The sequence below is a fragment of the Cavia porcellus genome, unplaced genomic scaffold (assembly GCF_034190915.1).
Source record: "Cavia porcellus strain 051 isolate PalLab524CR breed Dunkin Hartley unplaced genomic scaffold, mCavPor4.1 scaffold_30, whole genome shotgun sequence".
Taxonomy (NCBI): domain Eukaryota; kingdom Metazoa; phylum Chordata; class Mammalia; order Rodentia; family Caviidae; genus Cavia; species Cavia porcellus.
In genome coordinates this window covers 44,744,183-44,765,446 of record NW_026947513.1, presented here as the reverse complement: position 1 = coordinate 44,765,446, position 21,264 = coordinate 44,744,183, and the positions used below count along the sequence as shown (strand labels likewise).

General features: G+C 34.0%; 1 protein-coding gene and 1 pseudogene across 8 annotated transcripts in view; one reads left to right on the top strand and one right to left on the bottom strand.

Moving 5' to 3' along the window:
* The window catches only part of LOC134474084 (UDP-glucuronosyltransferase 2A1-like), a 309,053-nt pseudogene that overhangs the window by 220,738 nt on the left and 67,051 nt on the right, over positions 1-21,264 (bottom strand).
* LOC106026682 (UDP-glucuronosyltransferase 2A3-like) overlaps positions 1-21,264 on the top strand; it is a 109,237-nt gene that overhangs the window by 44,489 nt on the left and 43,484 nt on the right. For 4 of the 8 annotated variants that reach the window (XM_063240709.1, XM_063240710.1, XM_063240713.1 and 1 more), the window contains one exon: positions 1,170-1,945. The exons of the other annotated variants lie outside the window; for them this stretch is intronic. In XM_063240709.1, coding sequence (XP_063096779.1) covers positions 1,170-1,945 — 776 coding nt within the window. The remainder of the gene's footprint in view (positions 1-1,169; positions 1,946-21,264) is intronic. 8 annotated transcript variants of the gene reach the window in all.

The window sequence follows — 21,264 nt, the reverse complement described above, 5'->3', positions numbered from 1 at the left end:
TCCCAACTGCAAAAAATTACAACACTTACATGACATTATTGCTTATTAGCAGACACAGGCATATACATACACACTTTTCATGAAGATCATGTGGACTATTTGAATTTGCACTACACTATACCGTGTATTACAAATTTTTATTGTGGAAGTGTTTCAGGCTGCTTGTCATTCAGTTAGGCCACAGAATTCCATAGGAGACATGGCATATTCTGATATGGACTCTAGTTTCCTGATTAATGCATAGGCTACAGGAGACAAACATTTTAAAATTACAATAGGAATAATTCCTTGTTTATGTTCTTTTATGAAGTTTGAAAGTGATTAAATGTCTCTAAATTGTTGTTCCTTCCCTGATTTAGGAACTATCACAGATTTTGATTCTTGTCAAAATCAGAGATTAGTACTAGATTAATCAATATAAAGCATTTGTAACAATATCATATAGCAAAGGCTTAATCAATACTAGCATTTTTATAAAACAGGGTCTTGATATTCATCCTGACCACCTAGTTCATAAAGTGTATTTTTGATAAAAATTATGCTTGAATTAGATATCCTCTTTAGGTAGGCACTACTCACTAGTAGTTCTGTATCTCTTGTACATATTATTTGTATATATTTTATCCATTTAATAGTGATATTTTTCTTAGTGATAGACACTTAACTTCTTTTAATGTTATTAGATTATCAATTCACATTATAATTACTATATTTTCATAAATGTGCTTTCCAATAATCTAGTCTGTTATTGCTATTATAATAGGATTTAACTATTGGAGTTATATGAATTTACTACATACCACAAAACTTTATAGATGCAGCATCCCTACATGTCTTAGTGAACTCTGTTTCAATTTGTGGTTCCAGTATGTAGCAATCAATACAAAGTGGAGATACAAAAAGCTTAAATAAATATAATGAGAAAATATTTACAAATCTTAGATACAACAAAAGGCTGATGGATTAGTTCAAGAGAAAAATTAAAAAGCAAGAATTATAGCACAAGTTCCTGTAAAAATGTATGTAAGACGTTACTCTTAAATCTTCAATCTTACTCCTGCAGTTTCCACCAACAGTGGAGCTTCCAAGAGTAACATAATGTGGTAGGGAGGATGCTTATTAGGGTATCAAATGTTTGCAGCAATACTGAGATTGCTTTTGTCTTTTAGCTTGAAAGTCAGAGGTGCTCATTTGGTTCATATCTCCTCATCTTCTGCATCAAGACACAACATGTTACTCAACATTCTGCTGTTGTCTCTTCAGATAAGCCTCCTAGGAACCACTCTTGCTGGGAATATTCTGATTTGGCCAGGAGAAGGTAGTCACTGGCTCAATGTTAAGGTCATTATTGATGAGCTTCTTAAGAGAGAGCATAATGTGACTGTCCTGGTAGCCTCAGGTGCACTTTTCGTCACGCCATCATCTCAAACATCTCTGACTTTTGAAACATATAAAGTGCCCTTTGGCAAAGAGAGAATAGAAGGACTGATCAAGGAGTTGGTTTTAATATGGCTGGAAAATAGGCCATCTCCGTCAACCATTTGGAGGTTCTACCAGGAGATGACTAAAATCAACACGGACCTACACATGGTAGTTAGAGAACAGTGTGACGGTGTTCTTAAAAATGGAAAGCTGATGGAAAAGCTGAAAAGTGGCAAGTTTGAAGTTCTATTATCAGACCCAACAACCCTTTGTGGTGAAATCATAGCTTTAAAGCTAGGAATTCCATTCATCTATTCCTTAAGATATTCTCCAGCCTCAAATATTGAAAGGCACTGTGGGAAGGTACCACACCCTCCTTCCTATGTTCCTGCTGTGTTATCAGAACTCACTGACCAGATGACTTTCGCTGACAGAGTAAGGAATTTAATCTCTTACCAACTACAGGACTACATGTTTGAAACACTTTGGAAAACATGGGATTCCTACGTTAGCAAAGAGTTGGGTATGTAAGAAATTTTATTATTTGTATATAGATAATAGAGCTTTAATCATTTCTCCTCTACTGCCTCATGTACTTTCTTTGTTTTTATATATCTCTATTCTCTATTATTATAATTTGACAGCTAAATGACAAAAGACATTATAGTGCAGTAATACAGTGAAAGGTTTTGTAATTTCATGGATTCAGGAATGCCAAATGAGTTATTTTATCTGTAAAATATATTGATGAATATTTTACTTTAAAAACAAGATTGAACATCATTTACATATTATTTTTAACATAGAAATTGTCTAATAAGTGCAGCCGATTGAAGATATGCAAAATAAAGTTAACTTTCTACTGAACTCTTATTGTAGCATATGTTTGTGTCCAATAATACGTATACATATAATACCTGATGAGTAAAGGTCAATTTCAAAAAATAAAATGTGCTCAAAGTTTTATCAACTTTGCTTTGAAGGTATGAATTTATGATAAAATGCAAGCATTGCTTAAAATAATTTGTTAGCTATGTTTTCATGTTTTTTTTTACAATGCTGCTAAGGTAAGAGCTTCATACTTTTCTGTTTCTATAAGCAACATATACTTGAATTTGTAAGTAATAAAATGCTTTAAATTCATCCAATTAAATTATAGTTGTTTTAAAATAAGATTATCATCACAGGCAGTTAAATTTAAATCAGATCACATATTTTCAGTTTATACTGTATGCAGTCTCTCAGATGATGCTTAATATTTTATTTTAATTACAAAATAAACCTCAAAAACACAGGCTTAATTCCAGTGGCAATAAGATAATTTTCAATTTTCTATTGTTAGCAATACTGAGATTATTGTTTTTAATCTTAAATTTTATATTTTTAGCATTAAAATTTGATTTTGAAATTTTCCTTATTTTTGAAACTGTAATAAACCAAAATTTAAAGAACATTCAAAGAGTTGAAAGTTGAACAGATACTGATGAAATTGCACCACTGTGTGATATGAGATGGTGTAGAGATGTTTATTATGTAATGAGTAAAGACGTCAAGTGACTTTTTTTTTGGAACCAGGGATCAAACTCATAACTTTGCATTTGCCAAGCATGCACTTATGCCACTGAGCTAAATCCCAGGCCTTTAAAATGACATTTAAAATCATTTAAAGTTGGCAAAATTCAGTGTTCAAATTAGTGAATAAATGATACAAGAAGAAAGATTGAGTTCTTTTGTAGAAATAGCTGATGTTATCTTGTGCAAATTTGTTCTAAAACAAGTGCAACCCTGGAGTAGAGAAATCAAAATAGGTACACACTGGTTAGTGTATGTAGTCAAATGTAACACAACAAAGTGAACAAGTATAATTAAAACTGGTTGAGCTATCTTTATCTAATAGGCCAATTCATAAGAGAAAAGGCATTGGCTATTTCTACATTACACAGTGACCCAAATTTGAAAGCATAGCTATCTCTTGCATATATAAAAAGCTATGCATTCTGTCATAGAGAAAATAGGTGCATATATAGTGACTATATTTGAAGGGGTTCATGTTTATTTATGATGTATGGATATGGGATATAGAACTAAAGCTAGATCAATTAAAGATGAAGAAAGGAATGAAGAAATTGAAAACTTTTATGAGGCAATGATACTGCCATGTTTGCAAAAACTACTTAATGTTCCCATGAATGTAAAATATTTACAGAGATATTTAAATATGTGCATGATCCTTGTTAATGTAAGAATGCAATGAACTTGATGTCTTCCTGAAATGATTGATGTTTATATTTTTATTCTTTATTTTCCTCAATTACTTGGCCTTAGCTGTATAACTCTCCTAATAATTATGCCATTTATTCATATGTGTCAAACTATTGCACATTTAATTTTAGCCAGACTAGAGGTTTAGAATTACATGATCCATTTTATTCTGCTGGTATCTTTAAATTCCTAACAAAAGTTAATTGTTCTCTCTATCTCAAATTATGAGATTAATCCTTCTCAAAATTTATAGGAATGGAATGAAAACTTATATTTTGTTTGCATCTGATTTTTCCATTTTTTAAATCTCATTTGTGATATAACATATTTCCAGTTGCATTACAGTCTTCCTACTTCCAAAGATTATTTAAGCTTATTCTTACTAAAACACAATATTTTTACTGAAATCTAAGATTGTGTATACATATATTTGATTTGTAAAGTTTCATCATAGAAAAGAAAAAATACTTAATACTTGATCATGTGTGGTTTGAACGTGTGAATATATGATAAAGTACATTCACTGCTCAAAATGGTCTATGTTAATTTTGTCAGATATTCAGAGTAGTGTAGTGTTTATATGATGGAAAACTTTAAACAAAGTTTTTCAGTGTCAAAAGTCTATGAAGATCATGCAAATGATTCTAAATATATATCTAGAAATCAAACAGGCTTTTACAATTTCTTAAATGTCTACATTATATTTATAGATTTCGTATCAGACATTCAGGTAGTGAGAGTATCATGAAGGCTGGGATAAAATCTCAGGTTTCACAGTTTTCACACTCAAACAGAGAATTCAGACATCTAAAAGAAAATTTAAAGTGTAAATTATCCAATTAAGATGTGTACAAATCACAAAGTAAGATGTAAAGCTAAACACTGCACAACAGGGAGAATGCTGTGACAGAATGTTTCAGAGATGCACTGCTGAGTGAGGGAACTGTTACACAATGAATAGTAAGTTTCCTGGCAAGTAAGTATGGGATGAAAACCAAGCCCAGAATTGGAGATTTCAAATATGAAAATATGTGAATGATACCACTGATGACTTATTACACTCGATCCTGCAAAATGTGAAGTGGAAAAAAATGAGGAAAAATACTAGGGATGTCAAGAGGGGAAGAATGAATGAATCACTACAATGAATAATTTAAAAGTCTCTATAATGTTCAACTTCTATCTAGGTCATAAATAGAAAATGCTTAAGAGATTGTAGAAGGCTAGATTTACATGTGATATACTCTACCAGGAAGGATGCAGAGCCAAAGACAATACAGAACCCTGAGATTAGATTACTGCATTGTTCCAGGGGGGATAGTGTAAGAGCTTGAACCTGGAAACCAGCTCAGAGTGGAGAAAAATAATGTACCATGAGATTACCTAGAAACAAAATAGGAAGTCAAGTCCTTTATCCAGATGACAGATCACTTTCAAGAACATAGAAAAGTAACCATCTCTTTCTATTCACTCTTCCTCTATTCCATCTCTAACACCATTGTTGAAAGAATTAAATTAGTTAATGTTTGAAAGGATTTTAGAAAAACACGTGAGAAATGAAAACCAGCAATAGCTGTTTTGTTCATTAAGGTGAAGGCTGATTGGTGAGGACTGTTAAAACTGATGAAGCAGTTGAAATGATTTTGATATTTCCAACCGCAGTAAATTGCACATGTCTTGGTTAATTAGGCTAGTTCTCTATGGCAGACAAAGTATACGGGAGTGGAAAAAATCATTTTATTTTGAAGAAGTTGCATGTGCGGTTATTTTGTAAATCTAGTAGTAGTTGTTTCCATAGAAAGACATCTCAGAAGTAATGGCTTGCATTAGAGATTTAAATAACAGTTACAGATTTAAGTATCATACAGGTGGTTTGTACACAAGTTTTGTTCACTTTTACTAAAATGCAATGTTCTTACTGATGCTAGGAAATGGACATTCATATTGAAAGGACTAGTTAAAAAGTAAAAATGCTGATGGAATAGAGTAATTAATATCTGTGTAAGCTATTACAGACACAAAGTGGTAGTTGAAAGTGATGTATGAAATTAATTTGAGAAAATATTTTTCCACATTGTGACTTGAGTTTCTAGTTGTTTTGATTCTCTAAATAGTGACTTAAAATGAGTCCATTAGCACTTAAATTTCAAATGATCACAGATGAGTACATAAAAAGATTAACTTTCTTAAAGTTTACTTTTCTAGTATAGAATGTAATAAGAACTTCCTACTGGATCCTTAATATCTCATGGTTTTTAGGAATTGGATATTAAGCATATTAAAATCAAACAATACAGCCTGTGGTTTGAAAAGTATTATTTAAACAAAAATCTTGCTCATATCAAAGCGTCTGTGATCTTTTATTCTAGGTCTCCTATTCTCTCCAATTTAAATTTCAGATAAGAGTGTATCAGTTATTCAGTATTTCTGTTATACTTTCCTGGATACTTTCTGTTTTTAATGTATACAGCTTTGAAAGACATCAGACTGTTCTCACCCACTTTTAACTTGCTGGATGGAGGACAACTGTATCAAGGTTTCACTAAATAACTTAGTACTTATTCCTTGAGGGATGATTTAAATGTGACTCTGTTTTTGGCATATTGTCTGAGATTATTTTTTCTGGATTCATGAGAATGCTGTAAGGAACACCTCACTGAAAGTGTGAAAAATCTACAGAATTAAACATGGTTTGTTGAAAATTGAACAACATAGGTTTATTATTGTTTCCATACTTTGATAATAAATGCCAGCAAAGTTATGTACGTATTTAAGGGAATGATGAAATAATTTTTAACAATAAAATATTTATAATTCATAAGTATTATATATTGTTACAAGCAATATTATCATTTGATCACTGTAAAAAGAATCAGGCATTTACTTGAAGTTTTTTGTTTGTTTGTTTGTTTTAAAGCAGGTAAAACAAAATATAACAAAACAGAACAAAGCAGGTCAGTATAAAACAATGTGATATAGTATTTCAAAGCAAGACAACAGGAGATTAACGCCTACCTAATGTCTCTTCTTTTCTTCTAAATAGTTGTCTATATCTTCACATGCAGTGAATTCATACAAAACAAAATAGTGCAAAACTGATCAAAACAGAAGAATGAAAGCAGGATAGGCCTTCAAAATCAGACAATAGGAAAATCAACAATGGCTACCATAATCTTTCTTGCTCTCTTCAAAATATCTGTCCATGCCTTCATATTCGTTGAAATTAAACAACACAAAATAAGCTAAAACCACTGTAAAAAAATAAAAGCATTGCTAGATTCCACAGCATGACAATACGAAATAAGCAATTGCTACCATAATGTCTCTTTTTCTTCAAGGTATCTATTTATATCATCACATATAATAAAATCAACTTTCATAAACTGTTTAGGAGACTTTCTAGGCATCAGTAAGCCTCTCTAGTTACACCTCTCATTTCTGAATTATAAGGAAAAACAAAACAAAACAAAACAAAACAAATTGCTAGAAAAAAGAAACAAAAAGACATAAATAACAATAGCAAAGAGCCCCAAACTGACAATATAGGCCTTAAAAGCAAGGTAGTAGGAACGCAAATATGGTTGTTATAGAACAGTCTTCAAAACAGTTCCTCAGATTACCAGACACACACATCTAAAACTTATCAGATCTTATCAATGTTAACTGTTTTGTTCTAAGAACTAATAGAATTAGTAGTATAACATCTTAGCTATTGTAGTGTGATATACAAATTTATATATTTTTCCTTATCCCTTTCTTTTTTTCTTTTCCCTGAGTTGCTTTATCTCCTTTAAACAGATTCTTACCCTTTCACAGTATTTATTAAAGATTTTGTACCTTATATACTCTTTCTCTCTTATTTATACTACAGAAAAATTATAATATTCACACATTATGGTATTTACTCATCTACACATGTGAGTTTCATTTATTCCACTTATGAGTATGGTCTCAAGTTGTATCTATTTACCTATGAAAGTCTCAGTGTGATTACTCTTTATACCTTTAATATCATTGCATAAAAGTATCACATCATTTTTATCCATTCTTTAGTTGAGGAGCATTTAGGTGGTTTCCAAGAACTGGCTATTAGAAATTGTGCTCCTGTAAAACTGAGTGTACGTATATCAGTGTGATATAATGTTTTCAATTCTTCTGGGAATATTCCAAGAAGTGGAATATCTGTGTCAAACGGGACTTCCGACCCTAGCTTTTTGAGGAAACTCCAGACTGGTTTCCACAGTGCTTACACCATCTACACTCCCACTAACAGTGCAGAAGTGTTCCTTTTTTACCCACAGCCACTACAGCATTTGCTGTTGTTGTTAGTTTTCTTTATCATGTCCAGTGTTTCTGGAGTAGATGGAATCTCAGTGTGGTTTTGCATTTCTCTAATGACCAATGATGCTGAACATTTTTTCATGTATTTATTTGCCATGCATATTTCTTCATCTGACAAGTGTGTATTCATCTCAGATGCCCATTTTTGGATTGGGTCTTTGAATATTGAGGGTCTGATTTTTTTCAAATTCTTTATATGTTCTAGACAGAAGTCCTTTGTCTGAGGGACAGTTGGCTAAGAGTTTTTCAAAATTCATGGGTTTGCTTTTTACTCTGTTGGAAATTCTTTTTTGGCAGGCAAAAACTTTTTAATAAGATGAGATCCCAGTTATTGATTCTGGGAAGTATTTCCCTTGTGGTTTGATTTTTGTTCATGAATTCTTTGCCTCTCCCTATGTCTTCAAGATTTCTATCTACTCTGTCTTCCAGCACAGTTACTGTTTTAATATGTAGATCTTTGATCTTTTTTGACTTTAGTTTAGTACATGGTGATAGGCATGGGTCCAGTTCTAGTTTTCAGCATGTAGAGATCCCATTTTTCCGGCACCACTTACTAAAGAGACTATCTTTCTTCCAGTGAACATGTTTGATCCCTTTGTTAAAGATAAGTGGCTCAGTGTGTTCGTAGTTGTAGTTTCATCTGTTAATCTATTCCATTTATCTTCAGGTCTGTTTTTATAGCAGTACCATGCCAATTTTATCTCATTATCCTTGTAGTATAACTTCAGTAAAGGATTCTGATGCCTCCTGCCTTGCCTTTATTGCTCAGAATGACCTTTGTATTCTAGGTCTTTTCTGGTTCCAGATAAATTTCAGGAGTGATTTCTCTAGATCTGTGATGTATGCTAGTGGTATTTTGATTTGAATTGCATTAAATCTGTGTATCAATTTTGGGAAAGCAGCTATTTTCACAATGTTTGTTTTTCCTATTCATGAACAGGGAATGTCTTTCCGTTCTCTGAGATTCTCTTCCATTTTTTCCAGGGTATTTTAATTTTCACTGAATAGATCTTTTATTTCTTTTGTTAGACTGATTCCTAAGTATTTCAGTGTTTTTGGATGCTAGTGGGGAAAGTGTGGCTTCTCTTGTTTCTCTCGCAGTTTGTTGTTTTGTGGAGGAATGCTATTGGTTTTTGAATACTGACTTTGTATCCAGGTACATTACTGAATTTAGTTATTATACCTAGGAGTCTTTCAATGGAGTTTTGGGGATCTTCTGTGTAGAGTATCATGTCATCTGCAAATAATAATGATTTAACTTCTTTTCCTGTCCTTATTACTTTTATTTCTCTCTCTTGTCAAATTGCTCTGACTAGTATTTCCAGTACTATATTGAATAGGGATGGTAAAAATGGACATCCTTGTCTTATTCCTGGTTTTACAGTAAAAGCACTCAGATTTGAACATTTAATATGATGCTGGCTGTTAGTTTGTCAGGGATGGCTTTTATCATACTAAGGTAAAGACTGTCTATTCTGTTTTTTTGTAGGGTTCTTATCATGAATGATAGTTGGACCTTATCAAAAGTATTTTCTGCTTTTATAGAAATGATCATGTGATGCTTATTTTGGGGTCTGTTGATTACATTTACTGACTTGTATATGTTAAACCATCCCTGCATTCCTCAGATCAATTCCGCTTGGTTACAGTGTATAATCTTCTTGATGATTTTCTGTGTTCTGTTTGGCAATGTTTTATTGAGAAGTTTTGCATCTATGTTCATTGGAGGAGATTGTAGTGGGTAAAATAGACTGTAGTTCTATTTTGGGGGAGTTTTCTCTGGTTTTTGTATTAAGATAATACTTGCTTCCAATAATGAGTTAGAGAGAATTGCTTCCCTTTCAATTTCATTGAATTTCAATTTCATTGAAAACTTTCAGGAGCGTTGTCAATAAGTCTTCAAATATCTTGTAGAATTCCACAGTAAACTCATCATGATCTGACTTTTTTCTTGTAAAGTTTTAATTACATTGTCATTTTTATTGATTAAAATTGGGTTATTCAGCAGTTTTACATCTTCTTGATCCAGCTTTGGCAATTCATAGGTTGCTAAGAATCTTTCCATTTTTTCTGTGTTATCAAGCCTGTGAGAGTAGAGGTTTTTGAAGTAGGTATTGATAACTTTCTGTATTTCTACGGGGTCTGTGGTGATTTCACCTTTTTTTATTTCTTATTACATGAATTTGAGTTTTTTGTTTCCTTTTTTAATAAGGTTGGCTAGGGACTTACCAATTTTATTTATTCTTTCAAAGAAAGAATTTGATTCATTAATTCTTTGTATTGATTTCTTAGTTTGTACTGTTTTAATTTCTGTTCTCATCTTTATGGTTTCCTCATTTCTTTTGAGTTTGGGCTTGACTTGCTCTTATTTTTCTAGATGTTTGAGTTGTAGCATCAGGTTGTTTATTTTTGTATGTTCTGTTTTCCTGATGTGGGAATTCACCACAATAAATTTCCCTCTGAGGACCACATTGCACCCCACATGTTCCAGTGAGTTGAATCTGTATTTTAATTTGCTTGTTGATGTTGTTTAATTTCTTCTTTAATTTCCTCTGTGACTTGTTGATTGTGCCTGAGTGTATTATTTAATTTACATATGTTTGTAGGGTTTTTGCACTTTCTTTTGTCATTAATTTCTTTTTCCATACCACCATGGTCAGATAACATGCATGGGATAATTTCAATCTTTTGCATTTACATAAACATGTTTTGTGGGCTAATGTAGGGTCTATTTTAGAGAATGTTTCATACAGCTGAGAAGAATGTATGTACCGAGGCAGTTGGGTGGAACAGTCTGTACACATCTACTAAGTCCATTTATTACATGTTTCTTTCAGTTGTTATTTCTTTGCTGATTTTCTGTCTAGTTGATTTGTCTCTTTGTGTTAATGGGTTGTTAAGATTTCCCATTATAATTCTGTTGTTGTTTATTTGATTTTTTATTTCTGTTAATATTTGTTTTGTATAGCTGGATGCTAGCAAATTTGGTGCATATATAAGATTGTTATCTGTTTCTCTTGAAGTTTCCCCCTAACTAGTATGTAATGTCCTTCTTTGTCTCTTTGGATCATTTGATTTGAAGTTCACACTGTCTGCAAACAGAATATCTACTTCTACAATTCTTGGGGTGTTCCTGTTGCACAAAGTTTTGTTTTCCATCTTTTAACTTTCAGTCTATGGGTTTCCTTTTGGGTTGTTTGAATTTGTTGTATGCAGCATGTGGTTGAATATTGTTTCTTGATCCATTCTGCAGTCTGTTTCTTTTAATTGGTGAATTTAAGTCATTTACATTAGTGGTAATAAGTGATAAATGGTTATTTCTGTCATGTTATATTTCTGCTGTTGGTTCTTTGCCTTTTTCCTTCGTTTAACTGTTTACCTTGCTTAGTGGCTTTTTCCTGTTAGCATTCTTGAAGATTTAATTATATTTATGTCTACCTAGAATATCTTTTAGTTTTCTTTTCAAGGTTAGTTTTGTGTTCATGAAATTCTCCAGCTGTTCTTTGTTGTGGAAGTTTCTTATTTCTCCATTATGTTTGAAGGACAGTTTTTCAGGGTACATTAATATGGGTTGGAAGTTTTTTAAATTTAGGATATGAAATACCTAACTCCATGCTCTTCTGATCTGCATTGTTTGTGTTGATAAGTCTGATGTGATTCTGATGGGCTTTCCTTTATAGGTGATCTGTCTTCTCTCTAACAGTGTTTGATATTCTGTTGTTATGTTCAAATTCTGGGTTACTGATTATTATATGTGTGGGTGTAGTTTTATTTTGGTTATGGCTATTTGGAGTTCTAATATGCTTCATTTATCCATATGACAGTTTCTCTTCCCATGTTTGTGAATTTTTTGGCTATTAATTCTGTAAATAGTCTTTTGATATCATTTGTGTCATCCTCTTCTTTTTTGTTTATGCCTATCAGTATTATTTTGTTTTTCTTTGCATCATCTTGCAACTGCTGAATTGTTATTTCCTGATTCCTTGTTATTTTTTAAAGCTCTTTCTTTTTCTGTTCACTAGCTGAAATCTTGCCTCTGAGGTCTGAAATTCTATCTTCACTTTCACTGAGGCAGTTTTGTCAACTTTGAATGGAATTTTTGGTTCCCTGGATATCTCTTTGAATCTGTTTCATGCATTGTTTCTTATGTTGTTCATTCAAAATTTGTGCAGTGTTCCTCTACTTTTAAAACTAGGTGTTCTTTAGATGTTTTCAGCATTTCTTTCAATATATTTATCATTTCTTCTTTTACCTGGGAGATTATTTCTCATTGTGTTCCCTTACAGCTTCCTGGAGTTGTTTCTTTCCTTCATTCACTATCATTTCAGGATTTTCAGGTGTATATCTTACATTTTCTTCTATGTTGATGTCTCCTGGGATTTCTTGAGATGGTCTGGAGGTTTGAGATTGCATTTTGCTCTCTTGTTTTGTCATTTTCCTATATTCCCTTAGGGAAGTTGAGGCAAGGTCTTAGGTGTTTCTTGGGTTGAGAATATCTATTTATACTGCAGAAAATTTTCCCAGTTGAGTGGAGGTCATTAGTCAAGCCTTATCAGGTGGTTCCCAGCCACTCAAGATCACTGAATAATGCTCAGCTAGGACCAGAGTGATCTTCCTGTGGGTTCTTTGGTGATGGAGGATGGGGTAGTGCCCTCCAAGTGAGGTTCTAAGGCTACATGGCTGGATGGAGATCACTGCATTAGCTTTTGGCTCATGTGGTAGAGCACAGGTGGCTCATGGTCACTTGGGGGGCCGAACTTGGGGGGTCCAACTTATCCCAGAAGGACCTTTCCAAGAGTCCTTCAGTGTTGGGGAATGTTGGGTAGTGGCCTATCAGGCTCCAAGCAACGCATTGAGGCTGTATGACTGGATGGAGATCACTGTGCAGGCTTTCAGCTTGCAAGGCAGTGCACAGGTAGATCTGGGCCACTCAAGGTCACTGGGCAGGGCCTAAGTAGGCCTAAAGGGACCTTCCTAGGGCCTCTGGTGATGGAGAATGCTGGGTGATTCCCCGCCATGTTCTGAGTGATGCATCTAGGCTGCATGGCTGGATGAAGTTCACTGTAGAGGCTTGCTCACAAGGCAGAGCACAGACAGTGCAAGGTCACTTGGGGTCTCTGGGAGAGGCCCAACTAGGCACAGAGTGATCTTCCTGAGGGTCACTGTTATGGAGGATAGTATACAGGGCCCTACCAGGCTCCAGGTGATACACCAAGGCTGTATGGCTGAATGGAATTCGCTGTGCAGTCTTTCAACTTATGAGGCAGAGCACAGGCAGCTCCAGGCCACTCAACGTTGCTTGGAAGGGCCCAACCAAATAGTTTTATTTTTGTGCAACTAGAGATTGAACACAGGATCTTTGCACTAAGCTACATTGTCAGACTTTTTTTTTTTGCAATAATTATTTCAGTGGCTACCACATTTTTAAGCTATGGAAACAAAACAATGAGCAAAACAGATTTTTTAAAAAATATCTCTACCTCTCTTCTGGAGTTTACATTAACATGAGATAAATTTTTAAATAAGATAAATATGGAATATTAGACTGTCTGATATGCTCTGAAATTAGACACAGTTGTGAGAGTAGGGTATTATATGCAACCAGAGTGAATAATATTTTAAATGGAATGATAATGTTTGAACTAAGATGTGAGAGGACTGACAATGGACTCCAGAAAGATTCTTGGAAGAAAGTAAAAAATGCACTAATGTGTGGCATGCCATGGATGTAAGAAATTCTTGCTTGCCATGTCATGCTTATCCAGCAGTCACAAGTAAACATTGTACAATAAGTTCCTCTTTTTTACACTGGAATATCATCAACTACTTTACGTCACTAAAATTCTTGATATTCTTCAGAGAATTTTGTAGTGAGCAAATATTGTATGCATTATGCATTAAATTGTATAGGTCATTGAAATATACATATAATCTTTTGAAAGTATGGTCATTAGAAATTTATAATACAAATTGTGTGTTTTCATATTCCTTATACTGCAGTTATTAGTTTTTGGATGTTTTCAAGATTTCTGTGTCTCAAAATACACTTGATTGAAATGTACATGTTATATTCATCATTGTATCTCAAAATCTGTAAATGAGTTTATATATATCAGTATGTGTATCACACTGATTATTGTAAGTACTGAATGGGATTACAGGACATATTCTTTAAAAAGAAGATTACAATGATGATTAGATGCTTTTAAAAGCACTTTAGATTCTGGAAATAAGTTCACAAGTTTACACTCTGAGCTTAGACATGTTACAGTATTTCTTCTTTCAAATGGGATAAATTTCACTGTGTACTTTAAGAGGATCATAAGACATGTCTACTATGAAATTATATTATTTACACCAGCCTACACAAGGACTCTTCAAAAGCAAAGTCTTAATTATAATATCACAAGTTTCTATACAGAGATATTTTTCAATAAATATCTGCAGGTGTAATCCCCTTTTGCATATACTAAATATTCTTTTCAAAGGATGTCTGGACAAATTACACAACATGTGAAAAAAGTATTTGTAAATCAGACATTCTCAGATTCTCATTTTACAAGATAATCTACTATTAGAAATTATATCTTTTTTGGACTAGGAATTTAGCTTGGCAGCATAAGCACCTGCCTTGTAAGTGCACGATGATGAGTTTGATCCCCGGCACCAAAAAAAAAAAAAAAAAATATCTTTTGAGAAATTTCTTTCAGATTTAAATCCCGTATGCTTCTCATGTTAGTAAGAGTATTTGTACAAAAGTACCAAGAATGTTTTCTTTTGAAACGTACTGTGGAAAGTCCTGTTAAAATCCAGTTTGCTATCTGCTTATCATATATGCATAAATTTTCTGTGCTCATATTCTTTACATTGACAATAAAATAGGGTAGATACATTACTTTTTACAGTATGTATGAACACAGTAGATTTAATGTGGGAGAAGCATACTAGAAAAATGATATGCTGAACTATGCTGTAAAAGACTCAAATGCCTTATTAGAGATACTTAGATGTAGCAAGAGTCTATCTAAATGCACTCATGATGAATTTTATTTTCTGTTTTAGTGAGTTTTCATCCCATGCAGATATGTATAAAATTAGCATCACTTATAACATTCCTGTAAGAGCTGACAGAACAGGAACTTTGGGGAAGATGGAATATCAAGGAGTGCAGCTGTTCACAAAGCTTGACCAGGATGGTGTTGTATGTGGCCTCTTCAAATTTCATTAACCCCTAATGAGGAAAAGTTAAAAATTTCTTCTCTACATGAAAGGAGAGAGAGAGAGAGAGAGAGAGAGAGAGAGAGAGAGAGAGAGAGAGTGCACGCACGCATGTGTTTCTAAATGTTGCTAATGGGAATATAAGCAACTGATATCAATATTGTGTGCTATCAGATTTCCTTACTCATATGAGCAAGAAAGACTGTTGGAAATAGAAATAGAAAACTATTACTCACTGTGAGAACTTAGATTAATCCAAGATTACTTGCTTTATTTCCACTAATTTTCACTGTCACTGGATCATAATTGTTTGGTCAAGAAGAAATAAACTTTGCCATTAAAAATGACTGAAAATGTGTAATAGGACAATTAATAAAAAATGCTTTGGGAGCATAGACTTACATGCAAAAAACAGATTATTAGAAAATACATTTTGGCCTCACACATATGACATGTTTAATGAAGCTTTTTGTATTCTAAAGATTAATATGGAGTGCATACACTGAAGTGTTATATCCCTTGCAGTCATATACTCTCTTAAAATAAATCCAAATTCAGTGTTAAGATCATTGACAGGTAACAACTCAAATTCTTTGATTAAAATTTCTAATCTAGAAATCCAAATTGATATAAAGGTTAGCATTGAATAATTATTATTAGTAACAACTATATTACATATTTGCATATAAATATTATTATAGAGTGAATCCATTCCACTTAGCTATTACAAAGCATAAGCTTTTATTTTGATAGTGTCATTTCATATAAATTTTATATTATATGGATTGACCTTTCAGTAGTCAATAAATAGGACTTCCATCTCCCAGAAATATGTTCAAAATAATAAAAACAATGATAGAGATAGAAACAGAGTAGTACAAACAAGATTCATTGTAAATCATTTATTTCTATAGAATAATATATATATATATATTTTTTTCAAAGTTATCCTTTACCAAAAAGATAAAGAATCTGCTTGAAACAAACTGATTTTGTCTTATAATGTAATCTCTGTTTCCTTGTTATAAGGTTGAGCTTGTTCAGAGATAAGCTAAATCCATCAAAATCTTAAAACCTGAACTAAACTCCACTGCTTTATCTTAGAACAGTGAGACATCAAGGAACAAATAGTTTCATTATGTCAGGTAAAATTCTTGATCACCAACAAAGAAAAGAGGAGCATGAACATTTCTGTTTCTATATTACCTTTGGATAACCTTATAATTAAAAAAATTGAAAAGTTAATTTTTCTATATAGGAAAATTCACAGTAACAAGAAAGAACTGTAACCTAGGATCCCGTTTCCTTGCTATGTTCTGGACATGTCTTGAGTCTGCCGTCCAAGTGGTCATGTAAATAAGCTTGATCCCCAGCTTGGCAGAGGTAAAGCACTGCCAGGTTTAATCAAGAATTGTGAAATTATTAGGCTATGGGGGGCTTCATACTTGGAAGACATTTTTATAGTTCTCAAGGATCCTTCATTAGTTCCTATGAAACCAAGTTGTCATAGAAAGAACAAGTCTGATCTTCTCACTGCTTCTGCTCTAAATCTCCTTGCCATGTGAATGTTCTCTCCACCCTGCATGCACCTCTGGCATGTTCTCATCAGCATGTTGGGAGGCAGGCAGAAGGTGCTATGTGACTGCCTGAACTAAGACTTCAGACTCCAAACTCCAAAACCATGCTAACTCAGTCACTAAGTATACTAAGATGCCACCTTGGTGAAGAAAAATTACCACTTTTTTCTGAATATAAAATTTAATTATTTACCTTGTACTTTAGGTCACAGTAGACTAAACTTTTTTACAATTATTATGTATTGTCTTTGCATTTTCATAATCTAGTAATTAGTTTTCTATGGAACTTGTGAATTCATCACAAAGTTTTTAACCCTTCTAGTCTGAAAAAGTGAAGACAAAAGTTTAAATTAAATTAATAAATTTTTCTACAAATGAAAAGAATAACTCTATACATGATAGAGACTTAAGAGCTGTATAGCTGCAAAATTTTATAATACGTTTATGGAATTCTACCTTCAATGATCAATATAGGAACTATATTTTACAGATGTTACAGGTAAGGAAAATTCTTTTTAAAAAATGTTTTGTCTTATGTAACCCAAGAGATATGAGCCAATTTATTTTAATTTAAGAACAAATCCTTTGTGTCTGTCCTCTTATTATTCATTAAGGTAAATATTGGCTGTAATTTATACATAAAGAGAGATACTACATGGACAGATTCATGGGCAGACTCTATCAAATTATCACACCATTGCTATTCCTAATTTTATGTTCATGCTTTGTTAGTTATTGTACTATTCTTTTCCCTCAAACTATAAACTGTGATTTTCCTTGGGTTTTATAATTTGGAAAATTTTTCACTTTTACAACCCCAAGGACGCTCATTTTTATGCTTTCTAATATCTATCCAAGGTAGTACTCTGTCTGACATTTTGTAGAGATGAATACTGAATCCAATGAATGTCATTTAATGCTCTCCAAGGTCTCTACTTTTTGCTGATATTTTTATTGTTCCCACTGTTTCTATCTCATTCTGTGCTCTATACATACTACATTAATATTCCTCAACTCAAGTTTCTGTAGTTTCCAAATATCATCCTTTAACTTGTGTTTTTCTGTTTATCTTGTCTACTTGTGTCTTGACAAATTTATTTCTGGAATCATCTGAGACGTCTGTACTCATTCCAGGGAATTTTTCAAACTATTTTGCATAACAAAGACAGCTTTATTCTGTGGATCCCTGGAACAGTTTAACTGTAGTGGCAGAGTAGGGTGTATGCAGCACCTCTACTCTGCAACATGCAACTGTGGGATCTTATAATTGCAGCATTAGTAATAATTTTAAGAGATAGAGAGTAACATATAAAAAGATGCTTTATTTGGAAAATGATGGAAAGGAGCATAGATAACTGCCCTGGGTGAGTAGGGCACATCAGAAGAGAAAAGGGATTTTCGACCTCAGCTTCTTTTACTTATGGCCATTGACTTCTCACGACTGCATGCGAGCATATGGAAGTTGTCATCTGATTGGATTTCTGGTTGTCTTTGATTTGAACCTTAACACCTCTTTCTAGGTGTATGCTCTCTGGCCTTTGAGTGTTTGCTGTACTTTTGTGATGGATAATTGTATGGTGTGGAGTAGAGAAAGTTAACTACAGTTCATAATTAAGTTAGAAGGATATGTGTGTTTTTATACATTAAATAAGAGCCCTTTGGTGTTTGCTTCTTATGTCTTCTGCATTTTATCAGAACTGGCTGACAGGAATATTTACCCTGGCCTTTCTGACTCTTGGCTACATACCGCAAAGAACAAGGCAGAGACCACTCAGTTGGCTTTCCCAAATGAAATGAGACATAAAGTTCAATACCTGAGTTAAGCAGCCAGAGAATAATAAAACCTTCTGTAGAGAACCAAAAGAAGTCAGCTATTTTATAGGAATCAAATAAGGCAAGGGACATTAGGTAGGAAGACACTGACAATCAACAAAGGTCGAAGTTCACTGGATGTCTTGTATGTCAATGAATAAATCCTTGAGGCTTCAGGTAAAAATTTTGGGGTGGCTTCAGTTATCTGAGACCTACAGTACTCTATGACTTCTCTTTTCTGTTTTATGACATCCTGCCGTCAGGACCTGCTCAGTGCTGAGCTGAGTCTCTGCAAAAACAATGCCTCTGCTGGCAAACAGTTTGAGTCCTGGGAGATTCATGTACGTTTTGAGCCTTATTTATCCTGTTTTAGTTACTATAAATAGAAAAGAAAATTAATAAGAAGAATAAGGGAAATGGATGCTGGTTCTCACCAGTGATTCCTGAGTGACACAAGGGCTGAGTGGGGAACCTAGTGGTAAGGAAATCCTTGGGCAAATGCTTCATAGAATACCATTAAGACAAAGGTTTAATCCAGAAGTAGAAAGCTTCAAGAGTGGAAACCTGAGTGTGGAACCAGGGCAAATTGGAGCAAACCAACATAATTAAATAGATGAACTCATAAGATACATAGGATATAAAATGGAGGAAGTGGAAATACCTTTAGGAGTTTTCTAGAATTTTGATCTGATTAGAAGATTGTGGGGAGATTACTTGTGCTTCTCATGAAGGGGAAAGATCAGGCAAATTGTCAGCTAGATACAGTTTCTTTCTATAACAGTGAATCCCCACAGATATTTTTGTAATCAGACAACCATTAGAATGCTACATGTGACTCAAGTGTTCCTTCCAATCTTCTTGCAGAATCAGAAGTTTAAATCTTTAATCAATCAGTATTTTAGTCATGGTGTGATCACAAAGTTGAGCATCAGGAAAAAGCGAAAAAAAAAAAAAAAAAAGCAATATGCTCTGTATCTTTTCAGACCTGTTGTAAAACCTGCTGATAATAACCAATAGGGCTTATCTCTGTGCTGAGGTTTGGCCCAAAAAGAAAGGTGTGTCTTTATAAAAGTTCAAAGATAGTATATCTGGCAGGTTCCCTGGGAATAGAATAAACTCTTAAAAGAGCAGTTGGGAGGAGAGAGACCTAGTCTTTGTGAAGCTGAACTGTAAGTTTAGTAAGATGGACTTGAAATAAACTGTTAGCTCTTCCTACTTTACCCACGGACTCTGGTTAATATGGAATGTGTAAAGTGCATTGTATCCCTAAGAGATTCAGATACCTCTTGGACAATTTGAGTGATGAAATCTGGTGCTTTATGTGACTGAATGGAGGTAGCGAGTTCAAATGCAGTGAGCATATCAGGAGAGAATTAGTAACTGCTGAGGTTGTGTCTGAACCAGTGGGAAAACCTTATACACAAACAGTGAAGGTGTTGACCCAGACTAGAAACATCTTAGCTTTCATATCCAAGGCTTGAAGCTGAAGTCAACCTGTAAGTCCTGAGTTGGGAAGAATCCTTCTGGGTGGTGTGGAAAAAAGAGAATGCTCAGGCAACCCTGAGGTGTAATTACCTGGCAGACAAGGTACCAACCTGTCATAAAATTAAGGAAGGTTTTCTAGGAAGAAAAGCAAATCAAAGGCTCAAAAATACAAGCTGTATGCTTGTAACCTACATGAAAATTATCATGAAGCAATGAAAGGAAAATATGGGCTTGCAAAGCAGGAGGAGGAATGTTCCTTGATCTAGGAACCACTTGTTTGTGAGATGCTTTTATACTGAGGAAGATCAGAGTGGGAGTAGGTGGGAGCAATGAAGAAAGGTCAAATTATAGGCCTTTTGTAGCATAGTGTGAGAAATTAGCTGCTTCTTTTGTGGTTTATCTATAAAAGTATTCCCAATAGATATGTGATGTGAGAGTCAAGGTTATTCCCTACAATGAAGTACTATTGTAAATCCAAATCCAAATATTGAGTTCAGTAATCCATGCATTGAAATCCTCTTTCTAGTTTTCCTCTCACTCCAAAAAAATTATATTTGTAATCCATTGAGATGTTATTGGAATTCCAGCTGGTCAATTCCAATCTACCACCACCAACACATCCCATGGTGAGAGTAAATATTCCAGATTAAGGGCAGACAAGGGGCCCCAAGTGCATTTCCTGTGAGAACATGTGGACAAAGTCCTGGATCCTAGGCCTCTCTCAGCATTTATTATCTTGTGTAGAAAGGGGAGGGGTGTCACTCAGGGATGAGTGATAGTCAGGTTGTCATTGGGGATTACTGAGTAACTTGAGCTGGCTGGCCAGGTGCAAGGATGGCATCTGTAATTTACAGAGATAAACACATGCAGAAGGATCAATTTGCATAACCTGATTAAGGTAGCAGGGGAGTTGCTTTGAGGGACTGTTGCTTTGGCTTTTGATATACAAACTCTTGTCCCCTGGGGAGTCATAGCCTCTTATCTTGAGGCTCCTCAGTTGACATTCCCAGAGCTATCTGCTCTGCCTGTCTCCAGCTCAATCCTGTAATGTGGAGAACACCATGTGAAGAGACAGGACTGTCTGATAGCCAGACTTTGCACATTAACACCCAAGCTAGCCTTATTTGCAATACTTAGAGCCAATTGA